At 35.0% G+C, this 16600-nt stretch overlaps 1 protein-coding gene across 16 annotated transcripts in view; it reads right to left on the reverse strand.

The window, feature by feature from the left end:
* Positions 1-16600, reverse strand: part of PAM (peptidylglycine alpha-amidating monooxygenase) — a 286118-nt gene that overhangs the window by 57201 nt on the left and 212317 nt on the right. For all 16 annotated transcript variants that reach the window (XM_033408473.2, XM_033408469.2, XM_049707362.1 and 13 more), the window contains 5 exons: positions 7995-8043; positions 6573-6640; positions 5412-5492; positions 5062-5138; positions 4640-4743 (listed from right to left, as the gene is read on the reverse strand). In XM_033408473.2, the coding sequence (XP_033264364.1) occupies positions 4640-4743; positions 5062-5138; positions 5412-5492; positions 6573-6640; positions 7995-8043 (379 nt within the window). The remainder of the gene's footprint in view (positions 1-4639; positions 4744-5061; positions 5139-5411; positions 5493-6572; positions 6641-7994; positions 8044-16600) is intronic.

The raw sequence follows: 16600 nt of genomic DNA on the forward strand, positions 1-16600 counted from the left end.
TTGCCTTTTCCATGAAATAAAAGCAAAGAGTGAAGTGCAAACCCAAGCAAACACCTGTTCACTACACACATCTTCATGTGTCAAAATGCCATTGCTAAGAATTACATTTTAGCAGCTTTGGAGTTGGTCAGAAAATTATGTGCTATAAAAGGAATGGCTGGTGCCAAAGTAATAAGCCAGAGCTCCCACCATATTATCTACTCTCCCCTCATTCAAAATGAGGAAAAAGGTATAGATCAAGAGAGTGAAATGAGGGAAAAGTAATTTAAGATGTGGCCCTGGCTTAGAAAACCTTGAATCATTGTGCAGAGAGGGAAAGCAAAATGAAACCTTCCCAAATTAATGAAAGGAAAAAAACTGAATAAATTTGTATGGTAATAAATGAAACTTGCAATTAACCAATGGATAGATCCTTCTATATTTTTTGTTTGGGAATGTCATGCCCATGTTCATCTCTAAACACATGTGATTTTGTGAAACAGCCTAACCAGCTCACTAATATAGCTCATTTAAGGTATTGACTCTATGATACAATATTGAGCTGATTAAACAATTTAAGAATCCTCGCAATCACAAAGAAAATTTCATTAAACAGCTGAAGAAAAAGAAAAGAGTCATACTTTATTCCTTTCCATCTATAATTGAACTTGTAGTCAAAGTAACTCTGAGTTCCTATCTGACACAGAAACTATCATATCCTAAACATGGCAGGATTCAAATCATTGTTAGTATCAGCAACATGGTGTGCCTGTTTTATTCCACATTCATCTTTCTTTTACCCCAAAAATATCTGACTTTAAACCAAACTGCTTTCTATGCTCCTAAGGGAGAGCTGTGACACATCTACCCTTCTTCTCCACAGAGAACATTAGATTAGGGTAATCTAATGCTTGTTAACATGAGAAAGTATGGAGGGACACTGTGTTCAGACTTCTGCACTGGCTCTGCTGAATGGTCCTTTCAACACTCCCTAATGCCAATGTGATTCCCTAAATGATGATGGCTGGCATCACCTATATCCCCAAATTACAGTGGTGCATTTCTTTCCTCTTCATGCATAATAAGGTGCTTAAGTGAGAACTACTTCTTTTATATAGGCTAGCTTTAAATCTGACAAAGTCTGGTGAGCCTGAAAATAGTACATGCTCAATAAATATATGTTGAATGAGGAAGAAGGAACAATCTATCTTAACAGATGTTTATAATGTATTACAGCATAACCTGTTACCCCTAATACATCATACTGCTGAGTCAGGTCAATATTACAAACTCAATTTACAGCATTTCTGAAAAATATTGAGGTCTATCTGTTTATCTATCTTTCTTTTATCTATCTATCTATCAGGGTTTTTATAAAAATATATCATTTCATATTATAAAGATATGTAATTGACATTTAAGAAAGTATCAAATATTGTGAAATGTATCATTTATAAAAACCCAAATATTATGGAACACCATGACTATGTTTCAGACAGTGATACTCCACTCTGGTGATTCCCTCATCCCTAGCCCCTGCCCCTTACACTCAACAGATGCTACACTTGAAAATAACCAATGACAATAAAAGACTAATTTTGGAAAGAAATATGAACAGGTGCTAGACTTGAAAATAACCAATGACAGTGAAAGACTAATTTTGGAAAGAAATATGAAAACTTTAAAGAAGTTATTTTACAAAGCTTTGAATTGTTTCTTAAGAGGTTTCATGGTACTTTAAAACTTGTACATTAAAAGGCTATTGATCATATAACTTTATTTGCATATAATACACTTTAAATGCTGATTAAACTGTTGTGCTTGGTAACTACAAATATTTATTAGACCTGCTCATATGTATATGAAATAACTGGTCCCAAATGAAAAATATCACCAACAAACTGACCAAACTGGTAAATATTACCTACCAATTCTCAAGAATTAATTTAAAATTTTAGCATATACACTTTCAGGCAAATTAGCTGACTTAATTAGCTTACTTGGCTGACTCAATTAAATTCTTTGTTTGTTGTTTAAACTTGACTAAACATCTGAAATGAATTTAGAGAAGCATCATGTTTAATATAAAATATGTAATGCAGTCAGGTAGAAAATATTGCTTCTTGGTAGGTTAATTAGTACTATATTGTCAATATATACATTAGCGCCACTTTGCCTAAGATATATTACTCATATTTACTATTTAAAAAGAAACATAATATATCTGGATTTAAAATGTTACCATTAAGTAAATTTATTAACATAATTTGTCTTAAATTCACCTGTTTTTTAATGGTTATATTTTGAGATGAATCCCTGGTATGGAAAAATCTGTCCCTAGTTTTTTAAGGGCTTTTTATTAGTTAACTATGATTGCTCTACTTAAGCTAAGTTTTCTCCAGTCCTAAAATTTCTAGCTTAATAGAGTTAAGCTAGGATTGGGTAGAAGAATCACTCAAGTGAAAATCTTCCTAGTAGGCCACTGATGGTACAATTTTCCAGTAAAACCTAGTTCCCAGGTGGCTGCAGAACAAGAAGGTAAAAAACCTGAAGCCCATTTTTCTTCCAGTGCTTGAAGGGGGCATCTGCTGGTCCCATATGACCTTTGGGTAAGTGGGACTTGTATTATGTCAGCTTCATGCTCAGGGCTCAAACCTGTGCCAGTGGGAGTACATGTTTGTGTATGTGGGTTGGGGGTTAGATGGGAACAGAGAAGAGAGAGAGGAGATTTACAGAGTATCATTTAATTTAAAAGACATCATAAAAATACTAGTTTTCTCTTTATACTGGTTACATTCTCAATTGTGATTCTATAGTACCCTATGGAGGTGGTACCTTTTACTTTACAAAACAGATGCATTATTGTTATTACTAAAAAGTATATTAAGTGCTATAAGAATGCTTTGCATTATTATGAGGATTTAATTCATATTTAAGTTTATTCAAAATTTTCTGCTTCCTTAGTTTAAACTGAATATTCAGAATATAGATTCACCCAATAAGTTAGTTTCCTGTAATTTCTTTCTATTTCATTTACAAAGTGGCATTTTCTTTAGTCCACATGAGAGTTACAAAAAGATAGATTGGTATAGTCATTTTAGGGTATTATTTTAAAGCAAAATGCACATTTTAAAAAAGACTAGAATTATTCTGGACTCATGAAACCGAAAGAGGCCCCTAGAGATCACTTTGGCCTCTCATCCTGGTACTATAACAAGTCATTAATTTCTATGGCTGATAATTGCCTCACAGAGGATACTCAAAGGATAGAATCTGGCCAAAGTTACAAGCCCTCCAAAACTGTACAGGAACCTCTAAGCAAAAATATTCTACTTATTCCACACTTAAACTTGTAGGCTAGTACAAAGAATGTGTTGAAAGGGGTTTTTTTACTCCTTTGTTTGTCTATTTCAAAGGTTAATAAAATAACCAATGGCGTTTAAGTTAAGCTCCAGAGGCTCTACACTTCGTGTATTTAAAGATTGTTAATAAGTGAATTATTAGACTTTTCAAATCTAATTATGTCTACTTTGTCAGTCCTTTTGTTACCATTTTATGTAACTCAATAATTTTATTGCTTTACTCAAGTCTCCTTCCCAAATTTATCAGTCATCCAAAAGCAAAGCTGTTAAAAACTTCTTATTTAATATAACTTGATGACTTTTTTCTATTTGTTTTATCTTTAGCCTTAAAATTGATACTTATTAATACAAAACCCTTTTAGACTGACATTAAAAAGTCCTATTCCACCATCTCGAATGCTTTTTTTTTGTTTTACCTGCATCAGTACCTTTTCTGTTTCCCCTGACAACCAACAGCTAGTGTTGTCATCATAGGAATCATCTTCTGTGCATCTAATGCATAGTTTCAGACGCCTATTCTCTGTAACTTCTCTTTGATCAAAAGATAAGTGGTTTAAAGCTCCATCTTCTAGGTGGCATCATAAATATTTTATAACCTAGTTTAATATGGAAAGGAGGCTCCTTGGTTCTTTTCTAACAGAAAGAAATGATAAGAGACTTTATCTTTCATTTTTAATTTAGGCAAACCTTTTTTGAAACAATTCATAGTGTTTTGAAAAATTTACTTGGTGTTATAAAGTATACTTATTTCAAAGCAGCTCAGTATTTTGAAAATTATTTAAAAATTCAACATTCTCTTATGGAAAAGGTACTGCATAGTATTATTCTCATTTGGTTTCTTATCTGGAAAACAATGAATACATAAAAGTTTTAACAGGTAGAAAAAAATCAATGGTTCTGAGTAATTAAGGGCCACCACTACATGCAAAACCTATATAATCACCTAAAGTTGACAGGGCAAAAGGACACTTGAGAAAAAAAAATTATAATCATTACATTTTTCTTTATTAAGATGTACAGGAAGTAATAACACACTCTTGTGGCAACTATAATATGTAGAGGTGTGATCCTGAAGGTCTTGAATAAGCAGGAAGAAAGGAAGCATGAAAAAGTAAGCACATGTTCTGGAGTTTATCTAGATCAATCAGTTCTAAAATCATAAAATGCTATAGTTTGTTGTAATTGTTCATAATAGAGAAAAATGTGCCTGCCATTCATTCACAAAGACAACTGTCACCTATACTCATGCCTTGTCCTAATGAAAATCATTTTAAATAGTGGAATTTGTGAAATCATACCCAATGTGTGTGGCTTCTGTCCTTCCTTCACCAGTGAATACACATCTTGCAGCCAGTATGTCACCGAAACTAACATCTACTGGGTGTTCTACAGGGTAGAAAGCCTGCAAAGAAGACAAATACAATGATTCATTAAAATCCTCAATAAAACCCAGAACCACATGCCTTAATAACGTGAGGCTTGGGGCACCCTGGGTAGAGAGGATGAACACACACTTCACCACCCTGCTTAGAAATATTAAGAGAACTGATAAGGAAACCATCAAGTTGGAAAAGAGGTTATACACAACTTAGATATACAGTAAAGGTAGATTTAGAGATGTTTAGATCCTAGAGAAACTCACAAGGGCTCTATGAGGGTTTTTTAAATTACTATCTGATTAATATTTTTTTCTCTCAAAATTATACTAGATTCTACACACCTGTGGCAGCTGGGGGCTTTGGTGTCCAATCAGTGTCCACTGTCCATTTCTTACTCTGTAACCACTTACTACCTTACCTGCAATGAACACAAATTATAATTATATAAGGTATTAGAAAAGTAAAAGGCATTATTTTTCTTATTTCAAAATAAAATATGAATATTTTCAGAACTCCAAATGCTAGGCATTTTCATGAAAACAATATGATCAAAAAACATGCAGAATTTCAAGGTATTGTGCAAAATCTCTTTCACTGAAACAGATTTAAGGTCAAATATAATTTACATTTTACATTTATAGCATTAGCAAGGACAGTGGTATATCATCTAATATGTAGTTTAAATTCTTACCTAAATGGTGAGTGTGAACTCTGTAGGCAAAGACATGCATTGGATACTTTTTATAATGGCATGAAATATCAGAATTCACCACTGTTAGAAATGAAAACACAGAAAAAAGTCACTATTCAACTGGAAAATAACATTATTCTTGACTAAAAGTATGTATAGAGTATTCACAAGTAGCTAAGCATGGGGGTTTTGAGTAAACATATACTCATATACTCAGCAGATATTAAGCACTTATTATGTGCCAGCTACTTTACTAAGATGAGTTAAGAACCCCTTACCCTCATATTTTATTTCACTCATAAACAAAATGACTAGGCCAAATCAACAGTGAAAACATAGGCTTAATTTGATATCTTTATCACGAAATTTACACAGTTGAAAAAGCTTAAACATTTGTTTTTATTTTTAGAACAGAAGGATTTTTGAAAAATTGATTACAGATACCTAAGATAACAAGATTGACAGTTCCTGTTGAGAAGGAAACATTTCATATACTTTTCCTTCCTTGCAGACTAACACATAGTAGCTATTCAATAAACGTCTTTTAAAATAAGCCAATGAAAAGTAATGAGATCATACTTGTCATTAACTTTAAAAGATTCCCAGTAAGAACAAACAAACAATATTTAATATGACACTTTCACCAAAGGATAAGATACACTGATGAATAATATTATATTTATTCCAATAGCTTTTTGTAAGTTTAGGAGAAATCAGCTATTATTATCCCCATTTTACAAATGGAGAAATAAGCCCAGTAAATCTGTGTTCAAAGACTTGAGTTGCACCTGGATTTGCTGGCTTTTGATCCTGAATCTGATATTCTCTGCAGTAGTTTATGCCACAGTATGATATGAAATTTGTTTCTGGCATCAGAAGAATGGATGATTGATTTGTAAAATACTCAAGAATTATTCTTTAATTTGTATAACCCTCTACTTACCCATGGGCCTCAATTCTTAGCATAAAAACTGGAAAATAATAAACTACTGGCTTGGAATAATACAAAAACCTATTTTAACTCCAAGGATAGTAAAGAACTGGTGTATTTTTCAGGGACTCAAAAATATTGGTCATTTCAAGTGTTTTGAAAAATATACTGTAAATCCATTCTTAAAGATTAGGTAATGAGGTAACTAATTCTGAAAGATCATTACTCACCTTTCTCTCCTGCTGGTATAACAGTGTCAACAGACATCATAAGGTACATGCCAGCAATTAAAGGCTGTCTGCAGAAAACAGTAATATTTATCTCAACTATTTGCAAAGTCAAAACTATTGCCTTGGAAAAATAAGGTATACTTCAATACATTGGTCTGTAAAATATGATTCATGTGAAAATTAAAATAATATGGTAAAAGAGGTAGAATATATATTTATTTCTGGAGAAAACTTTACTTTCTTGGGCAAATAATACACATTTTTGTGGCACAGTAAATGTGGAAGGCAGTCTCTTAGTGGCTCCTGTGATGGTTAATTGTATATGTCAAGTTGGCTAGGCTGCAGTGCCCAGTTGTTTGGTCAAGCACTAATTCAGATGTTGCTGTGAAGGTATTTTTTAAGAAGTAGTTGATATTTAAAACACTGACTTTGGGTAAAGCAGATTATGGTCCACAACGTGGGTGGGTCTCTTAAGGGAAAAGACTGAGGTCCCGGGAAGAGGAAGGAATTCTGCCTCCAGACTGTCTTTGGACCCAAGATTGCAATATTGATTCCTGCCAGGATTTCTCACCTGCCAGCCTGCCTTGAATATTTCAGACTTGCCAGATCGGACAATTGTGTGGGTCTATTCCTTAAAGTAAATCTCAATTTCTCTTTCTCTTTCATTCTGTCTCTCTCACACATTCTGTTAGTTCAGTTTCTCTGGAGAACCCTGATCTATACAGCTCCCAAAGACCCACAGCTCTGACATTCGTGCCCTTGTCCAATCTTCTTCCCTTGATGTGGGCTGGACCTAGTAACCAGACCCAGTACTTTGTTATTTCTAACAAACAGAATATAGCAAAAATGACTTCTTTTTTTTCTCCGCTGGGTTCAGAGTATGAAGATTTGTTGTTAACTATTTTCTTCACCTATCAGGCTTATACATTATATTCAGTAACTTCTGAAATGAGGATACAAAATGACTCTCTGGCTTCTATCCTGCTCACCCTCTTGCTTTCTCCCTTGCTAGCTGTGATGGACACCAGCTGCCATGCTGTGAGCTGCCCTGTTTAAGGCCCACACGGGGAGGAAAGGAGGGAGTCCTCCAGCCCACAGCCAGCAAGGAATTGAATCCCGTCAATAGCCACCCGAGAGATCTTGGAAGCGAATCCTCCTTGGTCAAGTCTCCAGATGGCTGAAACCCTGGCCGAGACTTTGACTGCAGCCTTTGTGCGAGACTGCCAGCCCTAGCACCTAGCTAAGCTGTGCCCAAATTCCTGAGCCACAGGAAAATGAGACAATAAATATTCGTTGTTTTAAGCCACTACGTTTAGAATAATTTGTTATACAGCAATAGGTAACTAGCACAGTGGATTTCCCACTTTTAAGCTCTTGAAGATCTTAAAGTTGTCACTCAGCTAGGATAACAGTAGTACTTACGGCAGGCGTGTAAGGTGTAAGGAAACACCAGAGCAGTCTTTGTGATTATCTGAAAACACACACACAAAATACACACCTTAAATATAAAAATGTGAAAAATGGATTTCAAACTAAAAATGTTAACTAATCACAACCCAATACTACATAAAAAACCCTACATACTTCATTTGTATGGTGTTTTATAGTTTACAGAGTACTTTCATATTCATGAAATCCATTTATTTCCAATGTATCCCAGAGCAACAACAAAACTATCATTTCAAGCAGTCTGTAGCTTTTTTTCTTGACTCATCAAACTGACTAGTTATCTGCTTTCCTGCAGATACACTAAATACTAGTCATAAGCTCACAGAAGAAAGCTGTGGCTTCTCTCTATGCATTACCTGTATTGTTGAAACATCCAGAAAAGTTTGTGAACTGAATGGTTTGTTCCATGGGGCTCCAAACAACTAGCTTTTCTACTTTTCAAGAACTGAAGTAGTCCATAATTTGGGCTTTCAAGATATAACCATTTTTTAGAGTCTGTAATGTCTCAAATTTATGTATAGGGATCACCTTATTTGGTTTCTACACCTCGTTCATTCCCACCTTCTAAACAGGAACCTGATGTTCATTCTTTTTACACCCTAACTTCAGTTGAGAGCTGCTAAGTATCTGCATCGTTGCCAAGGACACTTCAGAGACCTCTTACAAATCTTCTCTCTTCTTTCTTCGTCTTCTCCAAATAGAAAGAAGGTAAAAATTTAAATTACTCATCCAAATTCTGATCTCTTTTGAAGTTGCTGATCTCTAACCACAGAGACCATGAAGAGTAACTCAGACTTACTCATTCCTTCCATTTCTGTATATGTTAAATCCTTTCTATTTCACATTTTATTCTAGTAATTATAAAACTCTGTATCTCAACTTTAAGAGTTGATTTTAATGTAACTATTGTGTATGTGTGTGCAAGATTGATAGATTTATATGAGAAATTAAGAAGTGAAGTATACTGGACTTCCTTGGTGGCGCAGTGGTTAAGAATCTGCCTGCCAATGCAGAGGACACGGGTTCGAGCCCTGGTCCGGGAAGATCCCACATGCCACGGAGCAACTAAGCTGGTGTGCCACAACTACTGAGCCTGCGCTCTAGAGCCCATGAGCCACAACTACTGAAGCTTGCTTGCCTAGAGCCCATGCTCCGCAACAAGAGAAGCCACTGCAATGAGAAGCCCACGCACTGCAACGAAGAGTAGCCCTGCTCACCACAACTAGAGAAAGCCTGCATGCAGCAACGAAGACCCAACACAGCCAAAAATAAATAAATAAATGAATTAATTATTTAAAAAGTGAAGTATACTAATAAATAACAGCACATGCAATAATTCAAGAAAATTTTTTCCTTTCATCTGTAATTCTCATGAGAAAAGCAAACGTAGCTTCACATAAAAATACATAATAACAGGTAACTAACAAGATATGCATTTTTATTTACCATAGATAAAGTTTAGAAAGAAAATATAACAAATCATGTTTAATACTTTGTTAATAAAACACAAAGGAAATGTCTCTGTATAGTATTATGCTTGATCTTAAAAACAACACAAATAAATTCAATGATAAATATTTTATATTTAATCAGTTGGATTTATTTTTGTCATTTTACAAAGGGACTTTATCCAATCTCCTAAATCAATTTCAGTGAGATTTTATTTTCATAATAATTTCACTGTTCTTTTTTTTAAAATTTCAATTGAGTTTTAAATAGATGGAGAAAATAATAGCAAAAAGAATAAATTACAGGTTTATCTTAATTTTTGCCCATGCTTTTAAATATAGAAAGGATAACTGAGTATTTTTTTAATTTATTAAAAATTTTTTTATTTTTGAGAACAAGTTTTCCTAAATGTACTGATTGAGATTTAGTAAATATGCCTAGTCTGTACTACTTGCAAAATGATTAGCCATAGAATTTACCCAGAATTACCTAAATATCTCCACTGATCAAAAGAGAATAGTGGATAGGACTTCCCTGGTGGCGCAGTGGATAAGAATCCGCCTGTCAATGCAGGGGACTAGGGTTCGAGCCCTGGTCCGGGAAGATCCCACATGCTGCGGAGCAACTAAGCCTGTGTGCCACAACTACTGAACCTGCACTTTAGAGCCTGCAAGCCACAACTACTGAAGCCCGTGCGCCACAACTATTGAAGCCTGCACGCATAGAGCCCGTGCTCCACAACGAGAAGCCACCGCCAAGGAGAAGCCCACGCACCACGACGAAGAGTAGCCCCCACTTGCCACAACTAGAGAAAGCCCGTGCGCAGCAACAAAGACCCAATGCAGCCAAAAATAAATAAAATAAAATAAAATGAGAATAGTGGAAAGTATACCATTAATTCATACCAAACGAATTCTAAACTCCAGAGACTCACCTAATTAGCTTGGTTGTTTTCAGAAAACATTTCTCCTGTATATAAACAATGTCATATCTATCTTCTAAGGCTATTTTGAGAAATGGTACTCATCCATTCATTCAGTTAATATTCACTGAGCAATTGCTATACTCAGGCGCTGTTCTACACAATGGGGATTCAGTGAAAAACAGTATGTTCAAAATTCCTGCTCTCATGGTGCTTATGCTCTAATGGAAGTGGAGGAGATAGGGAAATGGGGTAGGTGGGACAGGGAAAAACAAAACACCAAATACATAAACATGATAATGTCACACAGTGAACTCAACAGGATAATATGACACTGGGTAGCTTTTTTATCTACTGTGGCCCAGGAAGGATATGGTGGCCAAGAGGCTGGAGACTGTCCGGGCCATGCAGAGTGTGTTAAGAGCCTGGGTTTTATTTTCTGTCTGCAAAGAAGCCACTGGAAGATTTTAAGCAATGCAGGACAGGATCATATAAGGTGTCCACCTAGCACATTACCTAGCACTTACAGATTACTCACTAATTACTTAATGTCGGATTTTGTAATTTTTTATTTTAATTAACAATATCAAGTGAGAGCTTGTTTTCTCCCTACCATGTCCATCCAAGCAAAAAGTTCTATGTACAATGAGAACTGTCTCTTGGTTTTACATTATATCCTTGTGTTGAAAGAATCAAGTTAATCACATTTTGATATCCAACTTGGCTGATTTTCTTTACCATGACTTAAAAAAAAAAGTAAATGGGAAAAATAAATAAGTTAACACATTTCAGGAACTATTAAATAAGTTTATTATTAAAGCTGAAATGTGTCACCAAATTAAGAGTAGCAGGAGTGTTACTAATAGTAACATGCCAGCTATTGCCAGTAACAAGGCATCTTCCTGTTAATGTTCTTCATTAGAACTGTCTAAATTGAGTAGATTTTTAGTCAAAGAAAAGCATGAAAATAAGTCAAAAACAAATTTTAATTTGAAGACATTTTCTAAGCACACATCAAAGTTTTCTCTAAATTAAATAATAGCAAATAGCCAATTAAATAATTTCTATATAATTGTTGTCTGTTTGATTCCCTGTAGAGATTAAAAAGTGAGCCACAGTCTCACCACTCCAGTGCAAAGTACCAGGTTTTCTTTTGATCCCACATGTTTATCAACTACATGCCATATTCTGTAAGAAAGTCAAGGATATCACACAATAATAACAAATCAGCTAAAAACTCAAGTAGTAATATGAGATGTTCAACACATTCTGGAGAAAAATATACTGAACTTCTGACTTAATGTATTATAACATAATGACTTTGGGGAAAACTGAATTTTAGAGACTCTAAGTTTTGTCTTAGAGAATGTAAATCTTATATGGGTAGAGGGCTGGTGAATATACACAGATCCAAAGTGAAAATCTTACCTGTTTTACAAAAAACTCCAGAAATCAAAATATACAGAAGGAAAATTAGTGAAGAAATACACTTAAGAGCCACCCTAAATAGAGTTGTTTACATCAAATTTATCTTGTCAATCTGATCCACTGAGTCAGCAAAAAATGAGGCATTCTAAAAACTGCTGTGTGTATGTGTGCCTGTGTGTATGAGTGTGTACATACTATGCTTTACATTTTAGATAATCATCATTATTTATCCATGGGGTAATAGAATTACACTACTAACTGTGTGACCTGAGGAAATTCTGTTACTTAGTAATGGATAACATTTTTTTTTTTTTTTTTGCGGTACGCAGGCCTCTCACTGTTGTGGCCTCTCCCATTGCGGACCACGGGCTCCGGACGCACAGGCTCTCAGCGGCCATGGCTCATGGGCCCAGCCGCTCCGCGGCATGTGGGATCTTCCTGGACCGGGGCGCGAACCCATGTCCCCTGCATCGGCAGGCGGACTCTCAACCACTGCGCCACCAGGGAAGCCCATGGATAAACATTTTAACGATGATACTTTAGTAGAGCAAAATTCTAGGAGTTATCACAAAGTAAAGAAAATACTTATAAAGCATATTCATATACATTTTAGACATCATTTCAGTCTATTGCTATTTCATAGAGTCATTATTTCAAAATCAAATTTTATTATTGTAAATCATTGTGATTTCTTCTAGTTCGACTTTCTACAGTTTGACCTAAAGAGCCCATGTGTTTGTATATATACATAGTGAGAAGTCCCAGCAGGAACAACTTGAACTCCCTCAAACAAGGCTGTCTCGAAGTCTGGAGGGCTCTCGGACCACAGCTATTCCTATAGCAAGTGGCAGCTTTGGAGAGAAGCATATTTCAGTCGAGTGTTTGGTGTGAAGATTATGACCTTTTAACTCCAACATGATCTTTACCACAGTGATGCATTATTATTTCCATAACCTCCACACTGATCTTTCTTCTGGTGAACTCAGAAACTTCAGCTAGTTTTGCATATTTTACTGATGATTTCCCAGTGTGCTCTGACTTGCTTGCCCTTCTATTGTAACACAGTGCTTCAGCCACAAGATATGAAGCCTCATAAGAATTAATTCATTTCAATTCACTAGGCTATAAATGAAATCTGTCTCTTAAAATGGATGAGACTTTAAAGGTTTACTACCATAAAGAAACACATCAGTGCTTCTGCTAATATTTTACCACATAAGATGAAAAACAAAATCAGAACTGAGATAGTTAAGAAACAGAGAAAATGAACTCAGAGTATCAAAATCATATGCTGGCTGAAAAAGCTAGTCAAAAAGACTAATTCTGTGACTAGAATAAAAGTAAACAAAAGAGAGGAGAGGAAATAGATGGGAAAATTAATGCAGAGCCAAAGAACCAGAGAAATGGAATCCCACAGCTTAAATAAAGATCGGACAGGAGTGAGTGAAATAACTAAAATGGCCTGAAATCACAGGATTGAATTTGTCCTAATGAAAGGTAGAACAGGAAATGAGGACTATTCCCTGATTTATATTTCAGCATAAATATTGTACATTTACAACATACAATATGTAAGATTTGTTGGGTGGAAAGTTTGGAATTAATTTTTACATTTTCATCACACACAGTTATTTGACCATAGTGCTTTACAAGATCATGACCAGTTTCAACTAGGTGCTCAATGAGTTCCTTTGTTTAAAACGAGCAGGATCTAGAAAGTTATCTATTTAATACTTGGTAGATTAGTACTCGTGATCAATATTGATACCACTAAGAAACTCCAGTCTATAAATGAGACAATCTATAATATGTAAAGAATGTAGCACTCTATTTGGAGCATAGAAAAAATCCAATAAATATTAGTTCTTCTTCTTCTTATTGGTAGATTCCAAAAAATTTCAGCACATGAATATTTTACTTTTAAGAAATATATTTTCATAGTTATAGGTCAGGAATTTCTTTAACTGAAGAAACTAAAGCACATCAAATTTTTCCAACTTAATAACAGGAATAGAAAAAAGGGGGAAAACATGGGAATATTAAATGAGTAAGGAGACAGTTAAAAAAGGAATTAGAATTGAAATGGTATGTTAAAGATATTGCACAAAATAGATATTTTCAAAATGTAAACAGAAATGCTGATTCAGAAAGGTATGACCTAGGGAGATACAGAAGAGAGTCATCAGTGATATAGTGAAATTGTAGTAAGACATAAACATCACGGTCTGGCTAAAATGAAATTCTTGGATTAGGGACAGTAGGATCTCAAAGAAGTTGATAATACATTGTTTCAAAGGCCTTCCATGACTTTTAGCAATAAAGCTCCCTTTGACCAGACTCAAGACAACCTGCTTCTTTCTGAGTTCTGGGTCAGAAGAAGTTAGTTCAACAGGATTCTGTGTTTGTAGAAAAAAGAGTGAGGCAATTTTTATATTGATACTGCAATTGTTTTTTTAATCTATGTTTATTCATTTATCCTGTACAGCTATCATTATGCAAAAATTCTGACAACTCTTCTTTCCAGGTATCTTTGTTTTATTTTAGTCTTCTGCTTCAAAAACAGATTGTTCTTTCACTGTACTGGGCTATAGGTGCACTCTCTCTCCAAGGTATACTGGTGAATACTTGACTTTTAGCTATTAATGTTCTGTGTTTACAGAGGATTGAACCCAAGATATCACTGTTAAAGGGATCTTTCATGATTGCTGTTCTCTTTCAGTGAGAAATACTTTTAGCCTGATTGATTTCAAGATATAATGATGAAACTTCATTCACCAGATAGGTATCAGATGACACTGGGAGGTATATTTCATTTTATGTCATTACCGTCCAGTATAATGTCATATGAATGTACTAGAAGTTTTTATAATGGTAAAGATATTAACAGTGAATCTCTTAATGAGAATCATTTTTAAAAAGAAATGTAAAATCAAGTCTAATAATGCCTTAGAAACGTATCATGGCATAGGTGGGTACTGCAGTACTGTAGGTTGAGTGGTAAGACTTCTGAAGAGTAGTCTGATGATGAAAGAAACAAGTATTTACAGACACTGGATGAAACTTGAAAATAGCACTCAACCCAAATCTAATCTTGAGTAAGATGAAAACTGGATGACCACTCGCTCCACAAGGGTCTCAGTTTCTCTTTTTTGAGAAATTGCTCTCCTCTGCTTAGGCAGAGATGTATAGCCACAGCAAGGTATTTTATCAAATATATAGACTCATAGAATTTCAGAACTGGAAGGGACCCTGGAGATGAAGGAGTTCAAATCTTGCACTTTATAGACAGGGGAAAAGAGGCTACCGAGACTGGGTGTTGGCCAAAGCAATTCAGCTCACTGGTGACACACCTGGGTATCAAAACTAATTCTCGAATGTTAGTATTTAGTAAACATTATTTACGTTAAAAAAAAGAGTTCTATTTCTTAGAGACTTCCAAAGCATTTTATCTATGAAATGTCCTGAAGTTAAAATAAAGGAATTAAGCAAGAATTGATAAGTAACCAGTGGTACTTAAGGATATCCACTTAAGTAGGAAGTACATTTCTCTTAATGTGAGGTGAATGCATGGGATATGAGGTTATCCATTCCATACTATTTAGCTTGCTTTTCTAATAATAGCTTTTAGTTCCTGCCTGGATTCATAGCTAAGTAGTAAAGTAAGTATGTAGAATAATGCATGATAATAACCTATTACATCTTAGGTCCTTAGAAGTCTTTTGATCTCTCCTAATCTTTCCCTCAAGAGATACACTTCATGAGCTCATCTTGTCCTGGTTGTTTCCTGCTTCAATTAAAAAAAACAGGTTAATCATCAATCCTGAGGGAACCAATGTGTTGTTATACACTACATCCCACTAACTGGAAAAGTCCTTCAGAAAGACAGTTGTAGAGTGGATTTTAATTCACTGCACTCTCCTCAGAAGATAAAGATAAAGGATAAAGCACACCCATTATCTACTATCCCACCCACAGTTTTAGATGATGGACCCTTTCCTTATGGAAGTACTGAAAAAGCATGCCTGGAACCATTGCCAAGTCTTATGAAAAACAAAGAAGTAACATCTTTAATAATAAAAATGTATTTTAGGAAATTTATGAGCAAACAGTAAACTGTATCATACCTTTCCACCCTCTCAGAGTGTCCTGACATAATTTAAAGACCATCTTCTTGACTTTCTGCCTATCTTGAATTAACAGACAAGAATGAATCAAGGATATAATACACACCAATATTTTTTCAATAATATATGTACACAGATTTTGTAATAACTATTTGACCGTTAAGCTGGTTTGATCTTTACCTTATGGTTCTTTGTTCTGAATTAACAACATTAAATTGATGGGACAGATCAATTGATGGCACTTTGCTGAGATTAAATCATGGCTCCCAAGGTGACAAAGAATAGGAGATTACTTGGGGATTCATTTCTATAGTCAGGAAAAATTTCATAGAGTCAAAATTACTTGGAAAATCCCATAGGAGAGTGGAGAGTGAGGTCTCTTAATAGATCGAACACAGCCAGTTTTCTTGGCACTGGAGCAGATGGCTGTCAGTTTTGTCCGTTGGGCCATGTTGTTTTTAAAAAATGTTATTTCTATATAGTTGGACTGTGTTGTTATATAAGAAAGGTTATTTCTGTACATTTGAAACCCTGCAGCAGCAGAGAGACGGACACAAGCACAAGAGGCAAATAGGAAACCGCAGAGGGAATAGCAGATAAGGGTCTCGCGTTCATTCTGGGTACAGGCACACTGAATGAAACTCTGGTTTTAATGA

This window comes from Orcinus orca, chromosome 3 (assembly GCF_937001465.1).
Source record: "Orcinus orca chromosome 3, mOrcOrc1.1, whole genome shotgun sequence".
Lineage (NCBI taxonomy): Eukaryota > Metazoa > Chordata > Mammalia > Artiodactyla > Delphinidae > Orcinus > Orcinus orca.